An 18,972-nucleotide genomic window follows, 5' to 3' on the forward strand; every position below is an offset into this window, starting at 1 on the left:
GGTTCAGCTCAAAATTGTGACGTGCTGGAGCAAATCTGAGCCCGAATTCTGGTTCAGCGACCCAAAATCTGTCAGAGACACATAAATGTTGCGCTGTGTTATTCCTTTAGCTACTCCATTGGGAATCCGTCTAGAAATTCCTCCAGGAGTTCTATTAGCAGTTGATTCAGGAGTTCCACTCGGCATTCCCCCAGAAGTTCCAGCGGGAATTATTCCAGGAGTTTTTTCGAAAATTTCTCGAACAGTTGTTTCAAAATTTTCTTTACAAGTTCTCTCAAAGATTTTTTCCAGCAGTTGCTTCAGAATTTTCTTGGAAAATCCCTCAAGAGTTTTGTTGGAAATTCCTCCAAGCGTTCCATTGAGAACCTCTCCAGGATTTCCATCGGTTACTTATTCAGGGATTCCATCTGCAATACCTCCAATAGCTCCAACGAGATTAATTGGGAATTCCTCCTCAAGTTTCTTCCAAAATTTTCCCAATGGTTCCTTCAACAAATACTTCAGAAGTTCCTTGAAAATTCCACAGAGTTCTTCGAAAGATTCCCGTAAATGTTTCTTTGGATATTTCTCCAGATGTTCGATTGAAATTTCCTCCAGGAGATCCATCGGAATTTTCTCTAAGTTCCTTTGGGATTATCCCAGGATTTTCGAAGAAGACTTCTGCAGGAAATACATAGGCAATTTCTCTAGGATTTCTTACACATTTTTTCAGAACTTTTTGTACAATTTGTTCTGGGATTTCACACCTGAAGAAATTCCAACTGTTATTTTGAAAACTATTTCAGAACATTCTTCGAAATATCTACATGAGTCCTTTCGGAAAATTCTTCAGGAGTTTTCATGAAAATTTCTTGAGAAGTTTCTTCAACAATTACTCCAGAAAAGTGTAAAATTAGCTTAGGTTAAAATACACAGAGATAAAAACTTAAAAAAATACTTCAGAAGTTACATAAAATCACCCTGATGTACTTTCGAAGTGTCCTCCGAGAATTCTTTTGGGATCATCACCAGGAGTTCCTTCGAAAATATTTCCAGGAGTTTTTTTTTATTATTATTTTCCCCAGGAACTACACTTTTAATACATCCAGGAGTTTTTTTTTTTTTGAATTTGTGCAGGAGTTGTAATGGGATTTTGTGAAGGGGTTTCATTGACGAGTCCTCGAAGAATTTCATCGGGATTTTCTCTACGAGTTCCTTCGGTAATTCCAAGAGTCTATTAGGCATCTCTCCAATCTCCTCTCTTCAAAGATCCCTTCAACAATTACTTAAGAAGTTCCTTAAAAATGTCCCAGGAGTTCTTTGGGGGATTCTTGAAAAAGTTTCATTGAAATTTCATTCAGGAGTTCTGCCTATGATCGCATAACAGTATTTGCTGGGTTTCCTATTCATATGGAACAGTTATGCATTCACAAGCAGGGTTCCATCGGGTGTTTCTGTTGAAGTTTCTTTGGGAATTATCCCAGGATCTCCATAAGAGATTCCTGCAGGAAATACATTGCATGCTTTTTTAAACTTTTTTTTCTCTATTTATTTTGGAGATCCACAGAGAATTTCTTCAGGAGTACTTTTGGGAACTATTTCAGAAGTTTCTTCGAGAATATCTGCCTGAGTTTTTTTTCGGAAGTTTCTTCAGGAGTTTCCCTAAGAAATTCTTGAGTAGTTTCATCAAAAAATCCCCTGATGTTCCTCCGAGGATTACTCCAAGAGTTCTTGTGGGAATCTCAACAAGAGCTCCTTCGAAAATTTCTACAAGAGTTCCATCCACAATTACAACAGGAGTTCTTATGTGAATTCCTTCAATAGTTTATCTGAGAGTTCTTCTAGCATTTCTATCGATAATCTCTCCAGAAGCTGCATTGAGAATTTATCCGGAAGTTCTATTGGGAATCTCTTTAGGAATTCTACTAGAACGTCTATTGGCGAATTTTTCCAAAAATTTCATTCATGATTCATACATACATACATTTATTTGTTCAACATCATTAAGGCAAGACATAATCAACAATAGTACGCCACAACACTCGGTTTGTGGCTGCCGCTTTCCATCCTCGGTCGCGCCCAATGCTCGCCAAGTCACGCTCCACCTGGTCCGCCCAGCGTGCTCTCTGCGCTCCACGCCTTCTTGTGCCAACCGGATCCGTTGCAAACACCAGCTTTGCAGGGTTGTTGTCCGGCATTCTTGCAACATGCCCTGCCCAACGTATCCTTCCGGCTTTGGCCACCTTCTGGATGCTGGGTTCGCCGTAAAGTGCAGCGAGCTCGTGGTTCATCCTTCTCCGCCACACACCGTTCTCCTGCACACCGCCGAAGATCGTTCTTAGCACGCTTCGCTCGAAAACTCCGAGTGCTTGTAGGTCCTCCTCGAGCATGGTCCATGTCTCGTGCCCGTAGAGGATCACCGGTCTTATTAGCGTTTTGTACATGGTGCATTTGGTGCGTGGGTGAATCTTTTTAGACCGCAGTTTCTTCTGGACCCCGTAGTAGGCCCGACTTCCGCTGATGATGCGCTTCACAATTTCTCGGCTCACGTTGTTGTCAGCCGTCAGTAAGGATCCGAGGTAGACGAATTCCTCCACCACCTCGAAAGTATCCCCGTCTATCGTAACATTACTACCCAGACGGATCCGGTCGTTTTCGGTTCCACCTACCAGCATGTACTTTGTTTTTGAGGCATTCACCACCAGTCCGACCTTTGCTGCTTCGCGTTTCAGGCGGGTGTACAGTTCTGCCACCGTTCCAAATGTTCTAGCGATAATGTCCATGTCGCCCGCAAAGCACACAAATTGACCGGATTTTGTGAAAATCGTTCCCCGGCTGTTGAGCCCGGCTCGTCGCATCACACCTTCCAGCGCGATGTTGAAGAGTAGACATGAGAGTCCGTCACCTTGTCGCAGTCCCCGGCGAGATACGAATGAACTGGATAGTTCACCCGAAACCCTTACGCAGTTTTGCACACCGTCCATCGTTGCTTTAATCAGTCTAGTCAGCTTCCCAGGAAAGCCGTTTTCGTCCATGATTCTCAATAGCTCTGTGCGTTCGATACTGTCGTATGCCGCTTTGAAGTCGATGAACAGGTGGTGCGTTGGGACCTGGTATTCACGGCATTTCTGGAGGATTTGCCGTACGGTAAAGATCTGGTCCGTTGTCGACCGGCCGTCCATGAAGCCGGCTTGATAACTTCCCACGAACTCATTTGTTTTTGGTGACAGACGACGGAAGATGATCTGGGATAGCACTTTGTAGGCAGCATTCAAAATAGTTATCGCCCTGAAGTTCTCACATTCCAAATGGTCGCCTTTCTTGTGAATGGGGCAGATAACCCCTTCCTTCCACTCCTCCGGTAGCTGTTCGGTTTCCCAGATCCTGACTATTAGCCGATGCAGATAGGTGGCCAACTTTTCTGGGCCCATCTTGATGAGTTCAGCTGCGATACCATCCTTACCAGCTGCTTTGTTGGTTTTGAGCTGGTGAATGGCATTCTTAACTTCCCTCAGCGTGGGAGTTGGTTCATTTCCGTCCTCCGCTGCACTGGCGTCGTCGTTCCTTCCGTTGCCGTGGGCTCCCGTGCCTACGTTCTCCACGCCGTTCAGGTGCTGATCGAAGTGCTGCTTCCACCTTTCGATCACCTCACGTCCGTCCGTCAAGAGGCCTCCGTCTTTATCCCTGCATATTTCGGCTCGCGGCACGAAGCCGTTTCGGGATGCGTTGAGCTTCTGATAGAACTTCCGTGTTTCTTGGGAACGGCACAGCAGTTCCATTTCTTCACACTCCGCTTCTTCATTCATGATTCCTCCTTCTTTAATTTTCCCAGGAATTTTTTGAACTCAATGCAGGAGATCCCTTGGGGAGTCCTGTTGGTGTTCTGTAAGTAATTTTTGCAGAAATTTAACTATGATTTACGCCAGGAATTGCACTTTGAAAACCTCCATAAGTTTCTTTGAGAATTTCTACGGGAGTTCCTCGAGGATCTCTATTGGCAATTCCTCGAAGAGTTTCTTCGTTGACTTCGGAAATTCAAAGGATCTTTTAGGAATCTGTCCATCCAAATTCCATTGGGAATTTCTGCGTGTATTTTATTGGGAATTTATCCAGGAATTCAATTGAAATTTTTCCAAGGGTAGCATTAACGACTCGTTAACCTTTCAGGACGCGCGCCATCAGGCAACCGAAACAGCACCGCGCTCGCGTTGCATACGACGAGCAAGGATTTTTGGTAGTGTTGTACTTTTTACAACAGCGTGCGTCCTGGAGGGTTAAGGTAATTCATTAAGAATTCCCTCAGGACTCCTCAAGAGTTGAATTGAGAATTACTTCGGGAGTTCAATCGGCAATTGCTCTTGGTCTTCTTCAGAAATTCCTCTAGGAGTTCGTTTGAAATTCTTTCCAGGATATCCTACGGGAACTGCTCCAAATATTTCAATTGTAATTCTTCTAGCTACTTGAGAATTTCTTCGTGAGTTTCATTGAGAATCTCTCTAGGAGTGTTGTTGCAAATTGTTCCAAAAGTGTTATCGGAAATTAAAGGCGTTTAATCGCGAGTTCCATTAGGAATTCCACCAAGGAGTTCTCTTAAAAATTTCTCCAAGAATTATATGAGAATTCCACCAAAAATGCTCCAGGGGTTCTGTAAGAAGTTTTCCAATGAGTTCCTTTTGGAAATATCAAAATTCCCGTGGAGCCAGTAACTCCTTTAGGAGACTTTGATGTGAGTTAAGATTTCGTCCAGAAATTTCTTCAGGATTTTATCAGGGATTTCTTCCATGACTTATCATGAAATTTCCCGAAGAAATTTTTGGAGAATTTTGTGAATGATTTTTTAGAAGATTCTTTGAAAGAACTCCTTCCTGACCGAAATTGTGAATGAAGTTTTGAATGAATGCCAGAAGAAACTCCTGGACAATTTCTTGAAGAAACTCATGAAGAAACACCTGATGAAACTCCTGGAGGAATTCCCGAATTAATACCTAGAGGAATTCCACATGGTACATCTGAAGGAATTCTCGATGGAATTTCAGAAAAAAATCTCGCAGGAACCGAAGGAAAGAAGAAAATACGATGAAACTTCGCAAGGAAGATAGAAAAAACAAAAAAACACCAGGAGGAATTCCCAAAGGAACTCCTGGGGAAATTTCCGAAGCAATATCTGGAGGACTTTCTTATGGAACTACAGCTGTAATTTTCGAAGGAACTCCAGGGCTAGGGGGAATTCTCAAAGGAACTTTTTTTTTAGAAAACACGATGGAATTCCTTAATGAATTCCCAGAGGAATCCCTTGAGAAATTCACTATGGGGCTCTTAAAGAAATTCCTGATGAAAAAATCATATGAAGGAATTCTCGAAGGAACTTCACAAATAGTTCCCGATGGATTCGTTAAGGTAATTCATTAAGAATTATCTCAGGAGTCCCCAAGAGTTAAATTGGGAATTACTTTAGGAGTTCAACCGGCAATTGCTCTTGGTCTTCTTCAGAATTTTCTCCAGGCGTTCTTTTGTGCATTCCTCTAGAAGTTCCTTTGAACATCTTTCCAGGACGTCCAACGCGAATTGCTTCAGGTATTTCAATTGCAATTCTTCTAGCTACTTAATTGAGAATTTCATTGGGACTTTCTCTTGGGATTTTGTTGCAAATTGTTCTAAAAGTTTTATCGGCAATTAAAGGAGTTTAATTGCGAATTCCTCTAGAAGTTCCATTAGAAATTCCACCAAGAGTGCCTTTAAAAATTTCTCCAAGAATTATATTGAGAATTTCTCCAAAAAATGCTCCTGGGGTTCTGTAGAAAGTTTTCCTATGAGTTCCTTCGGGAAATATAATAATGCCCGTGGAGCAAGAGCATTATCGGTTACTCCTTCAGGAGACTTTTAGGTGAGTTAGGGCTTCGACCAGAAATTTCTTCAGGATTTTATGAGGGATTTCCTGCATGACTTACCATGACATTTGTGAAGAATTTTGTAAAAGAACTTTTTGAAGATACTTTGGAAGAACTCCTTCCTGACCGAAATTGTGAATGAAGTTTTGAATGAATGCCAGAAAAAACTCCTGGACAATTTCTTGAAGAAACTCCTGAAGAAACACCTGATGAAACTCTTGGAGGAATTCCAGAAAGAATACCTAGAGGAATTCCCCATGGAACATCTGAAAGAATTCTCGATGGGATTTCTGGAGAAATTCTTGCAGAAACTTCTCAAGGATTTCCCATAGAAATTCCTTTAGCAATTCCCATAGAAACTACGATAGAATTTCTCGACAGAACTATAGGAATTTTTTTTTCGAACGAAACACTGGAAGAATTCACTAAGGAACTGCTGGAGTCATTTCCGAAGGAATTCCTGCTGGAATTCTCGAAGGAACTTTTTTAAGAAAATACGTTGAAACTTTTCAAGGAAGATAGAAGAAACAGAAGGAACACCATGAGAAATTCCCAAAGGAACTCCTGGTGAAATTTCCGAAGCAATTTTTGGAGGACTTTCTGATGGAACTCCAGGGCCAGGTGAAATTCTCCAAGGAACATTTTTAAAGCAAAAAACGATGGAATTCCTTAATGAATTCCCAGAAGAACCCCTTGAGGAATTTGCTATTGGTGAAATTCCTGTTAAAAACATCTGACATTCTCGAAGGAACTCCTCAAATAGTTCCCAATGGAACTTATACAAAAAATCCAAAAGAGGCATCAGCAGGAATTGGCTTCTGTAGCAATGTTGGGATGATTCCATATTCTGAATTTATAGGGGATAGACAAAATGATCGGGACAGGCATAATTTTCACTTTTCCAAAGATGTTCAACTAGCTGTAACTTTTCGAAAAGTGCATCAAATATTCTCAAATTTTCTCTGTAAGTTCATCAACTAGTTGTGTGTCAGTGGACAAAATTTTGACAAGATCGGGCCATTCTGCTCGAAGTTATAAAGATTCTAGAAATAGGTTCAATTATCCGATAGCCAACTTTGAGCTGTTATATCTCCGGATTCAATGAACCGAATGCAATGAAATTTGACCATTTATGACTTATATAATGAACTTTGAAAAACGTTTGACACAACTTTAAATAATTAACAAGAGAAAAAGTTATCGCAATTTTATTTATTTTATGATTTTTTAGTAAATTGGTCTATTTTTAATATGCATCCCAATACTTTTTCTATTAATTGAATGCTATGTTGTTACTTTCCTTCAAAATTTATTTATATTAAAGACAGAAGGAATTTACATAAACTATAATTAGCATCTTGAATTTTGAAACGATGTTGAAGTTTTAGAAAATTTTGTGTTTTATTAAGAAATTAAACTAATCGTAATAATTTTCTTCCGTATTAAGAATTTTAAGTTGTGTCAAAAGTTTTCCAAAGTTCATTATATAAGTCATAAATAGTCAAAATTTCATTGCATTCGATTCATTGAATCCGGAGATATAACAGCTCAAAGTTGGCTATCGGATAATTATACCTTTTTCTTGAATCTTTAAAACTTCGTGCAGAATAGCCCGACCTTTTCCAAATTTTGTCCACTGATACACAACTAGTTGATCAACTTACAGTGAAAATTTGAGAATATTAGATGCACGTTTCGAAAAGTTACAGCTGGTTGAACATTTTTGAAAAGTAAAAATTTTGCATGTCTCGATCATTTTGTCTATCCCCTGTACATGCCAAACTGAGCCGAAATCCAAATTTTCATGAGTTTTGGTGCCCGAAAACCTACTTAAAAGCCAATTTAAAGTTTGTATGGGAGCGATTTGTCGAATCATCCCTCGTCGCATTTTGTACTGGGCGGAGCTGTCAAATGTGCTCATTCTGCGAATGGAGTGACATGAGGTAAGTCGGAGTCGGAGTCGGAGATAGGGAATCTGGTCTCGAATGAAGTGACTCGTCGTGTAAATCAAATGGAGAGTCACCTCATTCGAGTCGAGATTTCTCACCTCGATATACGACTCCGGCTTTTCACACGTCACTCCATTCGTAGAAAGAGCACAAAACAGTTGCCCAGGTGTCAAAAGGTGATTTCGAAAAATGTCTTTGAATTTGATTTTAGGTACCACAGTAAAATTATAATAATCTAAAAAAAAATCATGGTGGATCCAAAACGGTGCTCTTTTGTATAAAATCAAAAATTCAATACATTTTTCTAATTTTAAAACCCAATTGTCATCATTGAAAATACGAAAGCAGTTTTCTCGTTAAATATTGGAATTTTCGTCGTAAAAATGTATTCACTATGTTGCGGGTGAAGAATGGAGTACAGTGAATGCCTTTTCTATGCAAACAGTTCAGTTTTGAACGAGAAAACTGCTTTCGCACTTTTAACGATGACGACTATATCAGGGACGACATCTTCAACCTTAAGATATCTGCAGTTTCTTCACAAACCAACTTATTAACTCTAGGGGACTAGGTTGACCTTCACAGAAGCTATGGATTCTGTATTGATGGTAGTAATGGATATTATACGAAAAGTTGCTGGACCGATCGGGACTTGAACCCGTCACCCTCAGCATGGTCATGATGACTACCAACGCTTTTACAGATATGGCTATTAGGGGCAAAAAAAAACTGTTCGCATCTTACGACTCGACGTGAAATTATTTCCTTTGTAAATAAGTGATACCGTAATACTAATACATCCCAAGCAACAATGATAGCTGAATAACAGCTTATTCAGCTAAAATGTTTAAAATCAATCCTAAGAGCGGTTTATTCATCCATTGTACAGCAATAATGTTTGTTAGGATGCCATACCACTAAATCTATGTGCCGCTATATCTATTTCCAGTGCCAATCGGCCGCCTTGGATGAGCTGTTCGGCAATCCGCAGGATTGCTTCACTCGGTACCAGTCGGCCCAAATTCTTCTCCATTCGCTGGCGCAAAAGTGCAGTCATCCCCAGGATAAGCTACTTTTATCGAAATGTAAGTACCTACCTTTCAACTCTTCTCCTTACACTATTAGTAATCATGGAAATCGTCCATCATCTATCCCACAGACAAGGACGCCGTCGAGAAGCGCCTGTACATCCTGCAGCAGCAGGGCTACATCTACGAGCGGTCTTGAACTAGCGCCCTGCAGACGCTCAGAAGACGTCTGTCGAAAATCTTCTGACTAGATGATGCTCCTGCGGCTGCTGCTGCTGCTGCTGCTGCTGCCGTGACGGCATCTATTGGCACCCCGGCCAGTTGGGGTGCGGTCTGAGCGCGACGTCTGCTCGTCGCCGTCACCTAAACATATTATTAATCAGAGAGTTATGTGAATGAGCGTGAATGAGTGAGTACCTCTTATGCTATATAGCTACGATAGCGATCGTGTGAGTTTGAAACGTGTGGAACTATGGAAAACGAACTTCAAAGGGAAGTTCTGGCGAATGTGTAACGTGCAGCTCGATTTAGACGTGTGAGATTTGTGAAGTGCGGTAGGATTTATTTATTAGTTGATTTACACATTGTGGATGGTAGTCATTATTGGAAGAAAGTTTTTTGGAAGCGATGGCGAATTACTTTCATCAGTGTACCGAGCAAAACCTAGCTGTAAATAACTTCATATTAACGCATTTTTAGAAGTATCAATCAAAATGGAATGGCTGGCTATAATGAAAAATGGTAAATTGTAAAATTCGGTAAGGATAAACGTTGGTTCATGATGTGTTACTAAATTTAAAGGAAAAAAGTTATTTGCGAAATTGTACAGAAGTAGCTTTAAAGCTTAACTGGCTTTTGTAAAATTCGCAGTACCTTGGCTTCAGTAGTAGCCGATTTGAATTTAGAATACTAGTAGCGCCTCCATGTTAATAGTCGCAAGAGATAGCTTAAGATACTCTTCCCCTGACTGATGACTGTACATTTTCAGCGATATTACCGTCTCATAAATCCCACATTCATTTTTTGATTGGTATTAAGTCAATTGTCATACAGTCATCATGCGAATTGCAGAATCGTTTCGAATGTATTTTTAAGGGCGGACGGGACGGTCGGGGAAATATCCGCCATTGCTCTGTTGCTACTAAGATGGTAATCTCAGATTCTACTTCATATTTTGCAACAAAAACCTATCACTGTGTATGCTCACTTGCAGTGCATATGCTGATTGTTTTTCAGCATCTTCAGTGCGATAGAACTCGAGATTACCATCTTCAAAATCGCGAGGCAAATTGTTAGAAAGAGAGGCAAGATAGGAAAAATAACACGGCGTCCCGTTTCACCTTAAGGCGAAACTGGAAGCATTTCCTCACTTTTTGGTTTTTGATTTTTTATTAAATAACGAAGCAATATTTTCAAAATCGGGTTTCGTGCACATGTAGAGTATGGATCAAGGTATCTTCTGAATTTTATTGCGGTGGAAAATGTTTTTGATTTTTGCAGAAACCATTTTTGAACAAAATTTCACAAAAAAATAGTTTCTGCATAAATGGAAAACATTTTCCACCTAAAAAAAATCAGAAGATAGGTACCTTGATCCATACTCTACATGTGCACGAAAACCGATTTTGAAAATATTGCTTCGTTATTTAATAAAAAATCAAAAACCAAAAAAATGAGGAAATGCTTCCAGTTTCGCCTTAAGTGGGGCGATCCATAAAGTAGGTCACGCTTTTAGCGGGGTGTTGATTGTCGAAAGTGTCCATACTCGATCAAACTTAAACTAAACGAACGTATGACTTTTTAAGTTTAGCAAAACTGTTTTTCATCAGACCTCCTTAAAGATTGAATTCTTGATAAAGGTCCGAAACGGACCGAAACGTCGGGAATAATCAAAACTAGTGTTTTTCATTCCCCTTGAGACTGTGAAGCCAAACCGTAACACTTCTTTCCACTTTTTCCAATTTTTCCCGAGACTTTTTACTGTGATCCTACTGAGATTTCTCTTAGAGATTTTACCGGAATTACTCTCACCGTTTTTCCCACAACCTCTATCGAAAACTGTCCCGAAATTCCTTTGGGTGTTCCTTTTGGGTTTTCTTCAACTAATGAAGTTCTTTCTACGATTTTCCAGGACTTTTTCTCCGAATTATTCATGAGATTGTCTTCGAATTTTATTGTGATGAATTCCCAAAGAAATATCGGATTTCGATGGAAAATCTTTGCAAGATTAGGAGGAATTCTTTTCAGGATTTCGAGTGAAATCCTTTCAGGAATTCGTGGAAACTCCTCCAATGATTTCGAGGAAATTTCTTCAAGGATTTTGAGGGAAATTCATCCTGGATTTCGAGGAAAATTATCCTAGAATTCCGAGGGAAATCCACTCTGGATTTCGAGGGGAATTCTCTCTGGATTTCGAGGGAAATCTTACAGGATTTCATTGAGAACCTTCCTTGATTTCAAGGGAAATCCTCCTTGGATTTCGAGGGAAATCCTCTCAAGTAAATCATCATCATCATCATTCGAGTGAAATTCTTCCAAGGATTTCTAGGGAATTCCTCCAAAGATTTCTAGGAAATTCCTCCAAGTATTTCTAGGGAATTCCGCCAAGGAGGGAAATCCTTCCTGGATTTCAAGGGGAAATTCACCCAGGATTTCAAGGGAAATCTTTTCAGCATTTTGAGGGAAATTCTTTCAAGATTCTAAGGGGTATCCTTTCAGAATATCGACGAAAATCATCCAAGGATTTTGAGAGAAATTTCGAGATTTCGAAGGAAATCCTTTAAGGATCTCTAGGGAAGTCCTTTTGAGATTTCGAGGGAAATCCTTTCTGGAATTCGAGGGAAATCTTTTAAGGATTTCGTGAGAGATCTTTTAGAATTTCGAGGGAATCCAGTTGGAGCCTCGAGAGAAACTTCGAGGATAACCATTGCAGAAATTTCTTTAAATAGAAAGACAAATCCGAAAAAGAAACTGGGACGTCTCAGAAAACCTATGGGAGAAATGACGAATTTTTTTAGCAGTCCCTAGAAGACTTCTGCAGAAGTCTCTCATAAGTATTGGAAGAAATTGTTGGGAAGCCATCTTGGAAACCCCACTAAAAGAAATTTCTAGAGAAATTCTGAAAATATTTTTTTAGGATCTCCGGAAGGAAACCCTCGATAAATTCTGGGATTATTGCTGGGAAACACTCTGAAAGAAATCCAGGAGGTAATTCTGCATAAATCCCGTGAAACACTTCAACAGAAATTTCAAAAGGAACTCTCACAGAAATACCAGCAAAAAACTCAGAATTTCGGAAAGAACAGTGGAAATTTCCAGAAGAAACTCTGGGAGCTAACTCAAGAAAACTCGTAGATGAGATCTTGGAAGAAATACCTTAACAACCTCCGGTAAGTTTCCAGGAAGAGTTCAAGAAGAAATCTCGGGAAAAATTCTGTAAGAAACGTAAGAATGTCAAGAAGTTATGTGGTCGAAATCCTAGAGAAAATTATGGAAAGAATACAAAAAAGACACTGGATTGAATTTCGGGAGAAATCTTCTAAAAAATTTCGAAAAGTTTTCTGGATTTCCAAGCAAATCCTTAAACATATCTCTGAAAAAAATCGTAATTCCTAAAAGAGTTCTAAAAATCACAGGTTTTTCCCAGAGTTTACTAGTACCCATCGGAAAGGCCAGGATCATATCGTTCCGCTCGTTTTTGTAAGAAACTGTTGATGTTCTTTAATAATTTCCAGATTTGCAGGTTTGTGTCGCGGTCGCCATGTCATAGTCCTGATTATCGCGGAGACGATAATTGCAGTCAATTGAAAACGCAGGTTTGCTGGCTTTATTTAGAGCTACACAACATTTCAAGAAACGTTTCATTCCTTTGACAAAATACAGGACTCTTAGAGTGGCTTATGCTACGGAAGCTCTTTACAAAATAAATCAGTCCGAACTTTGCTCGTCGCGAACGATTGAACTGCAAATCGAGCTGGCGATTGTTGTGCATGGGGTAGAACCTTGTTGAAACGTTTGACTCGTTCTGTGACAACTATGTAACAATGTATTGAAGAAAGGCACGTCTTACAACTTGTGCACCACAGAACAAGAAATGTTCAAAAGAATTGACTGACAGATTTTTTTTTATGATTGGCTCTATTTATTTCATGACAGATTTCATTACAAACTAGAAATAATTTGCTGAGTACTTTTTGGACTTTCCTGGACAAAAAATCCTGTAGCAATTTCTACAGTAGTCCACGCTTGAATTTATGAAGGAACATCTGCAGAATTTTCAATAAGAATTACTGGAGAAATTCATGAAGAAACTTGTGAAGGAATTCTCAGACAATTCCCTGAAGGAAAGAATTTTTAAAAAATTGGGAAATTTAGGAACTCCTAAAAAATTCTTGTGAAATTTTTGGAGTTTTTTTGAAGAAATAAAAAAAAGTTTCTTGCGGAAGTAATTCCTGAAAGAGTTTCTGGAGTCATTGCTGAAGAATTACCGGTGGATTGTCTGAAAACCACAGGAAATTTTTTTGAAGCAATCGCTGGAGAAATACCTTTGGGAACTTTAAGAAATATCCCTGGAGGAATTTATGAAAAAAAAAACTTGAATTTTTAAACGTAGTTCTTGAAGAAATACCAAAGGAATAAATCCTAGATTTTTTTTCTTAAATTTCTTGAGAAATTTATGAAGAAGTTACTGGCTGAAAATCCCTGAAGCTATTTTGAAAGTTAAGGCTGGAAGAATTTTTGACCAAAAACCCTGCTGAAATTTCAGGAAGATTTCCTGGAGGATTTCATGAAGAAATTTGTGAAGGAATTCCTGGTGGATTCACTGGAGGATGTATCTTTCAAGGAATACAACCTGGAAGAACTCCTGGAAAGTTGCCTTTGAGTGAATTCCTAAAAGAATAACTTGAGAAGTTCAAGAACTTCTAGAACAAATTCTTGAGTTTTCCTGAAGAAATCCAAAAAAATAGTGTCTTGAGGAAGTAATTCCAGAGAATATCTTTGTTGTCATTTTTGAAGGATCACCAGTGGAATTTCTGAAACCCACAGGAGGAATTTATAAACCAACTCCTAGAGAAATATCTTTGGAAACTTTTAGAAATATCCCTGGAGAAATTTCTAAAAATATATCTTTCAAATTTTAAATAGAGTCCTTGAAGAAATAGTAAAAGGTTAAATTCTAGAGGTATTTTTTTTATTTCTTGTGAATTTATGAAGAAGTTCCCCGTTAAAATCCTGAAGTTATTTTTAAAGTTGGCACTGGAAGCAGTGTAGAATTAGCATAATATCAAAATACACATTAATAAAACTAAAAAAAAAACATTGGAAGAATTGTTAACTAATAACCCTGCAGAAATTTTAGAGGCAGTATCTTTTAAGGAATACCACCTGGGAGAACTTCTGCATATATCTTTGAGAGAATTTCTAAAAGAATAATTTGAGAAACTTAGAACTTCAAGAAGAATTTCTTGAGATATTTTTGGAGAGATTTATGAAGAAATCTCATAAAAAATAGAGAAAATGTCTGGAATTAAACTTCAGGGCAGGTCTAAACAAATCACAGGAGGAATTCTATGAAGAACCCCTAGGGATATATCTTTGGGAACTTTTAGAAATATCCCTGGAGGAGTTTCTAAAAAAATCTCTTTCCGAATTTTTAAACGTAGTTCTTGAAGAAATGTCATAGGAAGGGTTATTTTTTATTTCCTGAGAAAGTTATAAAGCAGTTCTTGGCCAAAAGCCCTGTAGAAATTTCAGAAAAAAAAATCATGAAGAAATTTGTGAAGCAATTCCTGGAGGAGGAACATTTTAAAGAATACCTGGATGAACTCCTGCAGATACCTTTGAAAGATTTCCTAAAATAATGTCTTGAGAAATGTAGGAACAGCTAAAAGAATTTCTTGAGATTTTTTTGGAGAGATTCCTGAAGAAATCCCAAATAAAAAATCCTAAGAAAGAAGAATCTCTGGAGTCATTCCTTAAAGATTACCGGTGGCATATCTAGAAAAAAAAAACAATAGCTCTAAATAAACTACAGGAGAAATTTATGAAACAATCTCTAGAGACATACCTTTGTGAATTTTTGGCAATATTCCTAGAGAAATGTTAAAACACAAATCTCTTCTGAATTTTTAAACGGAGTTTTTGAAGAAATGCCAAAGGAATAAATCATGAAGGATTTTTTTCTTTTCTAGAGATATTCCTGGCGGGCATAAATAAATCACAGGAGTAACTTATAAAGCAACCCCTAAAGTTAACCCTCTAGAGGATTGTTTTTTATTTCTTGAGAAATTTTTAGAACAGTTCCTGACAAAAAATCCTGAAACACTTTCTGAAGGAAGAACTGGAAGATTCACTGACCAGAAACCCTGTGAAAATTTCAGAAGGAGTGTAATTCTTGAAGATACCCTTTATAAAAATTTGTGAAGAAATTCCGGGAAGATTTTCTAGATAAATTTCTTAATAATTTTTAAATAGAATACTTAAAGAAATATCAACAATACATAAATTCCTAGAAGAATGTATGTAAGAATTTCTGAGAAAATCTCTGGAAAAATTTCTGAAGAATATCCGGAGGAATTCATAAAGCAATATATATAGGAATACCTGAAGTTATTTCTGTAGATACCCCTGGAAGAACTTTGGGAAGAATCTTTTGAGAAATCTCTCAAAAACTTCCTGGAGAAATGCAAAGGAATAATTCCTTCTGCAGAAATGCCTGAAGATAAGGAGGAATACCTGGAAAAATTCTGAAAACGAACTATGGAGTAGCACAAGAAATGCCCATCTATTGTAAATTTAATAATCCATAAGTTTCTCCATGAGCTACGTGGACTATTATATGGGTGTTGGGGAGATCTGGCCAAAGTTTACGACCCATAAAAAAACAGATCCATCCTTGAGGGGGGGATGGAGGGGAGGTCTGAGATGACCAATAAAGTCTACGTATAATTTATGGACAGCACCTTGTGGAATTCTGGAAGAATTTTCTTGTGGAATCCACAAACAAATCATTATCGAAATTCCCGATCCTGATCCTGTGTCAAGAGTTGAGCGAGATATTTTAGAAACTAAATTATCGTCAATAATTCGTTATGAAGATCTGCAAAAGGGACATTTGTAAATTTCTCTTGCAACATACTCAGAAATTCCTACAAGTTTCCAAGTAAAATTTCCCTCACATTTCTCTCCGAAGTTCGGCCAGGAAGAAATGAGAATTATTCAAAGGCACCGCATCTTTATTTTTGCCAATATACAAACCCACTGTCTTTAAAACTGCTCATTTCGAATAGTCCTGTAACTGTAACATTCTTTAAAAACTTTTTGCTCCCACTCCGATTACTTATGGAACGCTGTTAGGGAAAGAACAGCTACTTAATCGGAGGTTGAAGTAGAAAAGACATGAAAACTTTCATTGCCGGCCACGCCCATCTTCTCCGTTATGAGGCTAGGAAAGGATATGAGTGTTGTATTATATTAAAACACCAATGTTGAGAGTGACGTAGCTAAGAAATTTTATGTCACTCCATGGGTCTTTTTACTTCAGGGATGAGGCACAGGCATTTTTACTGTGTCCTGGCTAACAAGCCTGAGCTTTTAAGCGCCATTGATCTCTGTCTCTCTGAAACGAAAAGAAACACAATTGGGAATACCTGAATCAACCTGCTAAGAGCGTTGCCCAGTCTGCATTACAAGGGTGGAAAGAGATAGTAGAGATGGGATAACATCTATTTATCGAGATGCCAGCGACTCACCGATTCCCTCGTAAATAGAAAGGAGTTAGGATTTTGGTTATGGAATGGTCTGAAATCAAGAATGTGGCGTAGATTTTCAGATAATAAGAATACTGGTACAAGGGGTTTGTAGAGATGGTTATTCAGGGGAATTCCATCCTTTAACCTCTAGGGCGTTTTGTTCAAATTTTCTTCAATTAGTAATACTTTCGGAATGATAATGAATTCGTGTAATCGCTTTATGAAATCAAAACTGTACCAATATATAAAACAGGTCGAACTCTATTATCCGGAGTCGAGATCTAAAACATTTCAGACATACATCTGAGGAACGAAATGCTGTAAAAAGCTGATTTTTTGACATTTTATCAAACCAGCCTTGGTTAGTAATCAGTCGAAATTTCAGCTTAGCAGAATATTCCGTTCCTTAGTTATGTTTCGAAAGCTTCTGAACCTGACTGCGGATAATCGATTCCGACCTGTAGTTAGAAAATGAATGGGGATTGATCATTGTGTTAACACATTACATACTAACAGAATCAGTTTCGAAAGATTCTGTCAAAAGTCGAGGGCAGGGTCTTCAACAGAAAACATAACCATCATTTGTACACATCAGTAGCAACAAAAGCTTCCTTTTTAATGTTCCCTAGTTTGCTTAAAACGTGTTAGCTATTACAAAATCGCGAATCGCCATGCTTCCAACAAACTTTGACAATGATGACGCCAAATTCAGAAGTTTTTCGAGAACATTTGCTCCTTTGCAATATGGCCGATTGGTTTTTTTTTTTGCATGATCATTCTAACTTTGTTCGACTGACGCAAATGCTTCATCCTTTTATGATGGACGATTTCGATTGTCTGAAATAGTTCCCCGCGCAGAGGGTTCTTTTTATAGGGACAACAGTTGAGTAGGAGTGATGACATACCACCATTCAGTTTCGGCTTATCACCTGTTTATACGCAAGCGATCACAATGGAAGTGCTTCAACGGGTTGGAATCTTCAAGAAGACAAATCTATGTAAACTGAGCTGTCGAAGCGTTTTGTTTGTTCGGTTAAAACAGAAGCATTTCGATCCAGTTACACCTTTGTTCAAGCGTAGTGTCCCAAATTTTCGGTTTATACATCTGTCATCTCCTGAGAGTGGCTAAAATGCCTAGCCGGAGAAGTCATCACAACCATACCAATATGATAAAGTATAACGTAGTACCTAAGTACAAAAATATTTAAATTAAACCAACTCCCCCAAAACAGATAACGAAATAGCAAATTTAATCGCAACACACAGCAAATGAGAGTCGAGATGGAATATCTCGCCATTGGGGTGATCTTTGTAATACTCTCTCGTTAAGATAATCCAACATGATTCAAAGACACCTCCACGGAATGCAAAAGTGCAATCCGATACACACAACAACAACAACACTGTTTAGTTGCAGCCTGCCGACGGGGAAGGCTAACACTTTAGCACGTAAGACAAATTTAATCTTAACCATCATCATCGGGTCCGTGACAATGAACCATACCATACAACCCATCTATCCTATATAAGAGAGATTATTCAACTGACATGAGAAGACGAAGAGAAGGCCCCTCTTCAGAGCCGGAGTGCAACAAGTCAGACCATAAAACAGTAAAAGTGAGCAAATATTAAAAAACAGAAACGGGATAAAAAATGATTATATACCCAACAACAGAGTGGAAAACAAATGTAGAACAAAAGATAACCCAATATTATGAATAGAGAAAAGAAACTACAACCAATCCAGCAAAAAGAAAACAAAAGAAACATACGTTAGAGGATATGTCTATCGAGGAAAACTGAAAACGATAACATTCTTCGTGAATCAATAATAAAGCAAAAAAAAAAACTGTAATAAAATGTAACATCCTGCTGCGGGGTAATGATTGATCCGAACTAGTCCCTGGCTCGGTCAAAAATTGCGGTATTCATGTAGTGTTCTTATCAGGGTGTAATCTAACTTAAATTTGGGTCGATGAAAGATAGCCTATCATATGATAACGAACTCTATATAAAGATCCACTAGTCATTTGAGTTGATGAGCAAGCGGTTACTAAAAATAGAATCAAAAACAACAAACACTGTCCAATGTGACAACTTGAATTACCTTTCACGTCAAAATTTACTTATTATTAGAATTCAGAAGTTATCGTGTAAAATGATGTTCCTGAAAAAACACGGAAATTATACAAGGAGTTCAGCGAGAGTGAGGCAAGGTGGGAGCAGCACTTCATTGAACACCTGAAAGGCGGCGCAGTAAATGTGATGAATTCGAAGAGTGGATGATCGTCGACTTGATGGTGATACCGATATAGGTAAGCAAAATCAAATAACTATTTCGGGAAAACTGTCAAGTACGTTGGGTTAAAATTACCTT

General features: G+C 38.4%; 1 protein-coding gene across 2 annotated transcripts in view; it reads left to right on the forward strand.

The window, feature by feature from the left end:
• LOC109409885 (serine/threonine-protein kinase ULK2) overlaps positions 1–18,460 on the forward strand; it is a 140,673-nt gene extending 122,213 nt beyond the window's left edge. For both annotated transcript variants that reach the window (XM_029875217.2, XM_062855765.1), the window contains 2 exons: positions 8,766–8,901; positions 8,976–18,460. In XM_029875217.2, the coding sequence (XP_029731077.2) occupies positions 8,766–8,901; positions 8,976–9,043 (204 nt within the window). In that variant the 3' untranslated portion in view covers positions 9,044–18,460. The remainder of the gene's footprint in view (positions 1–8,765; positions 8,902–8,975) is intronic.
• Positions 18,461–18,972: the final 512 nt, after the last annotated feature.

This window comes from Aedes albopictus, chromosome 3, assembly GCF_035046485.1.
Source record: "Aedes albopictus strain Foshan chromosome 3, AalbF5, whole genome shotgun sequence".
Taxonomy (NCBI): domain Eukaryota; kingdom Metazoa; phylum Arthropoda; class Insecta; order Diptera; family Culicidae; genus Aedes; species Aedes albopictus.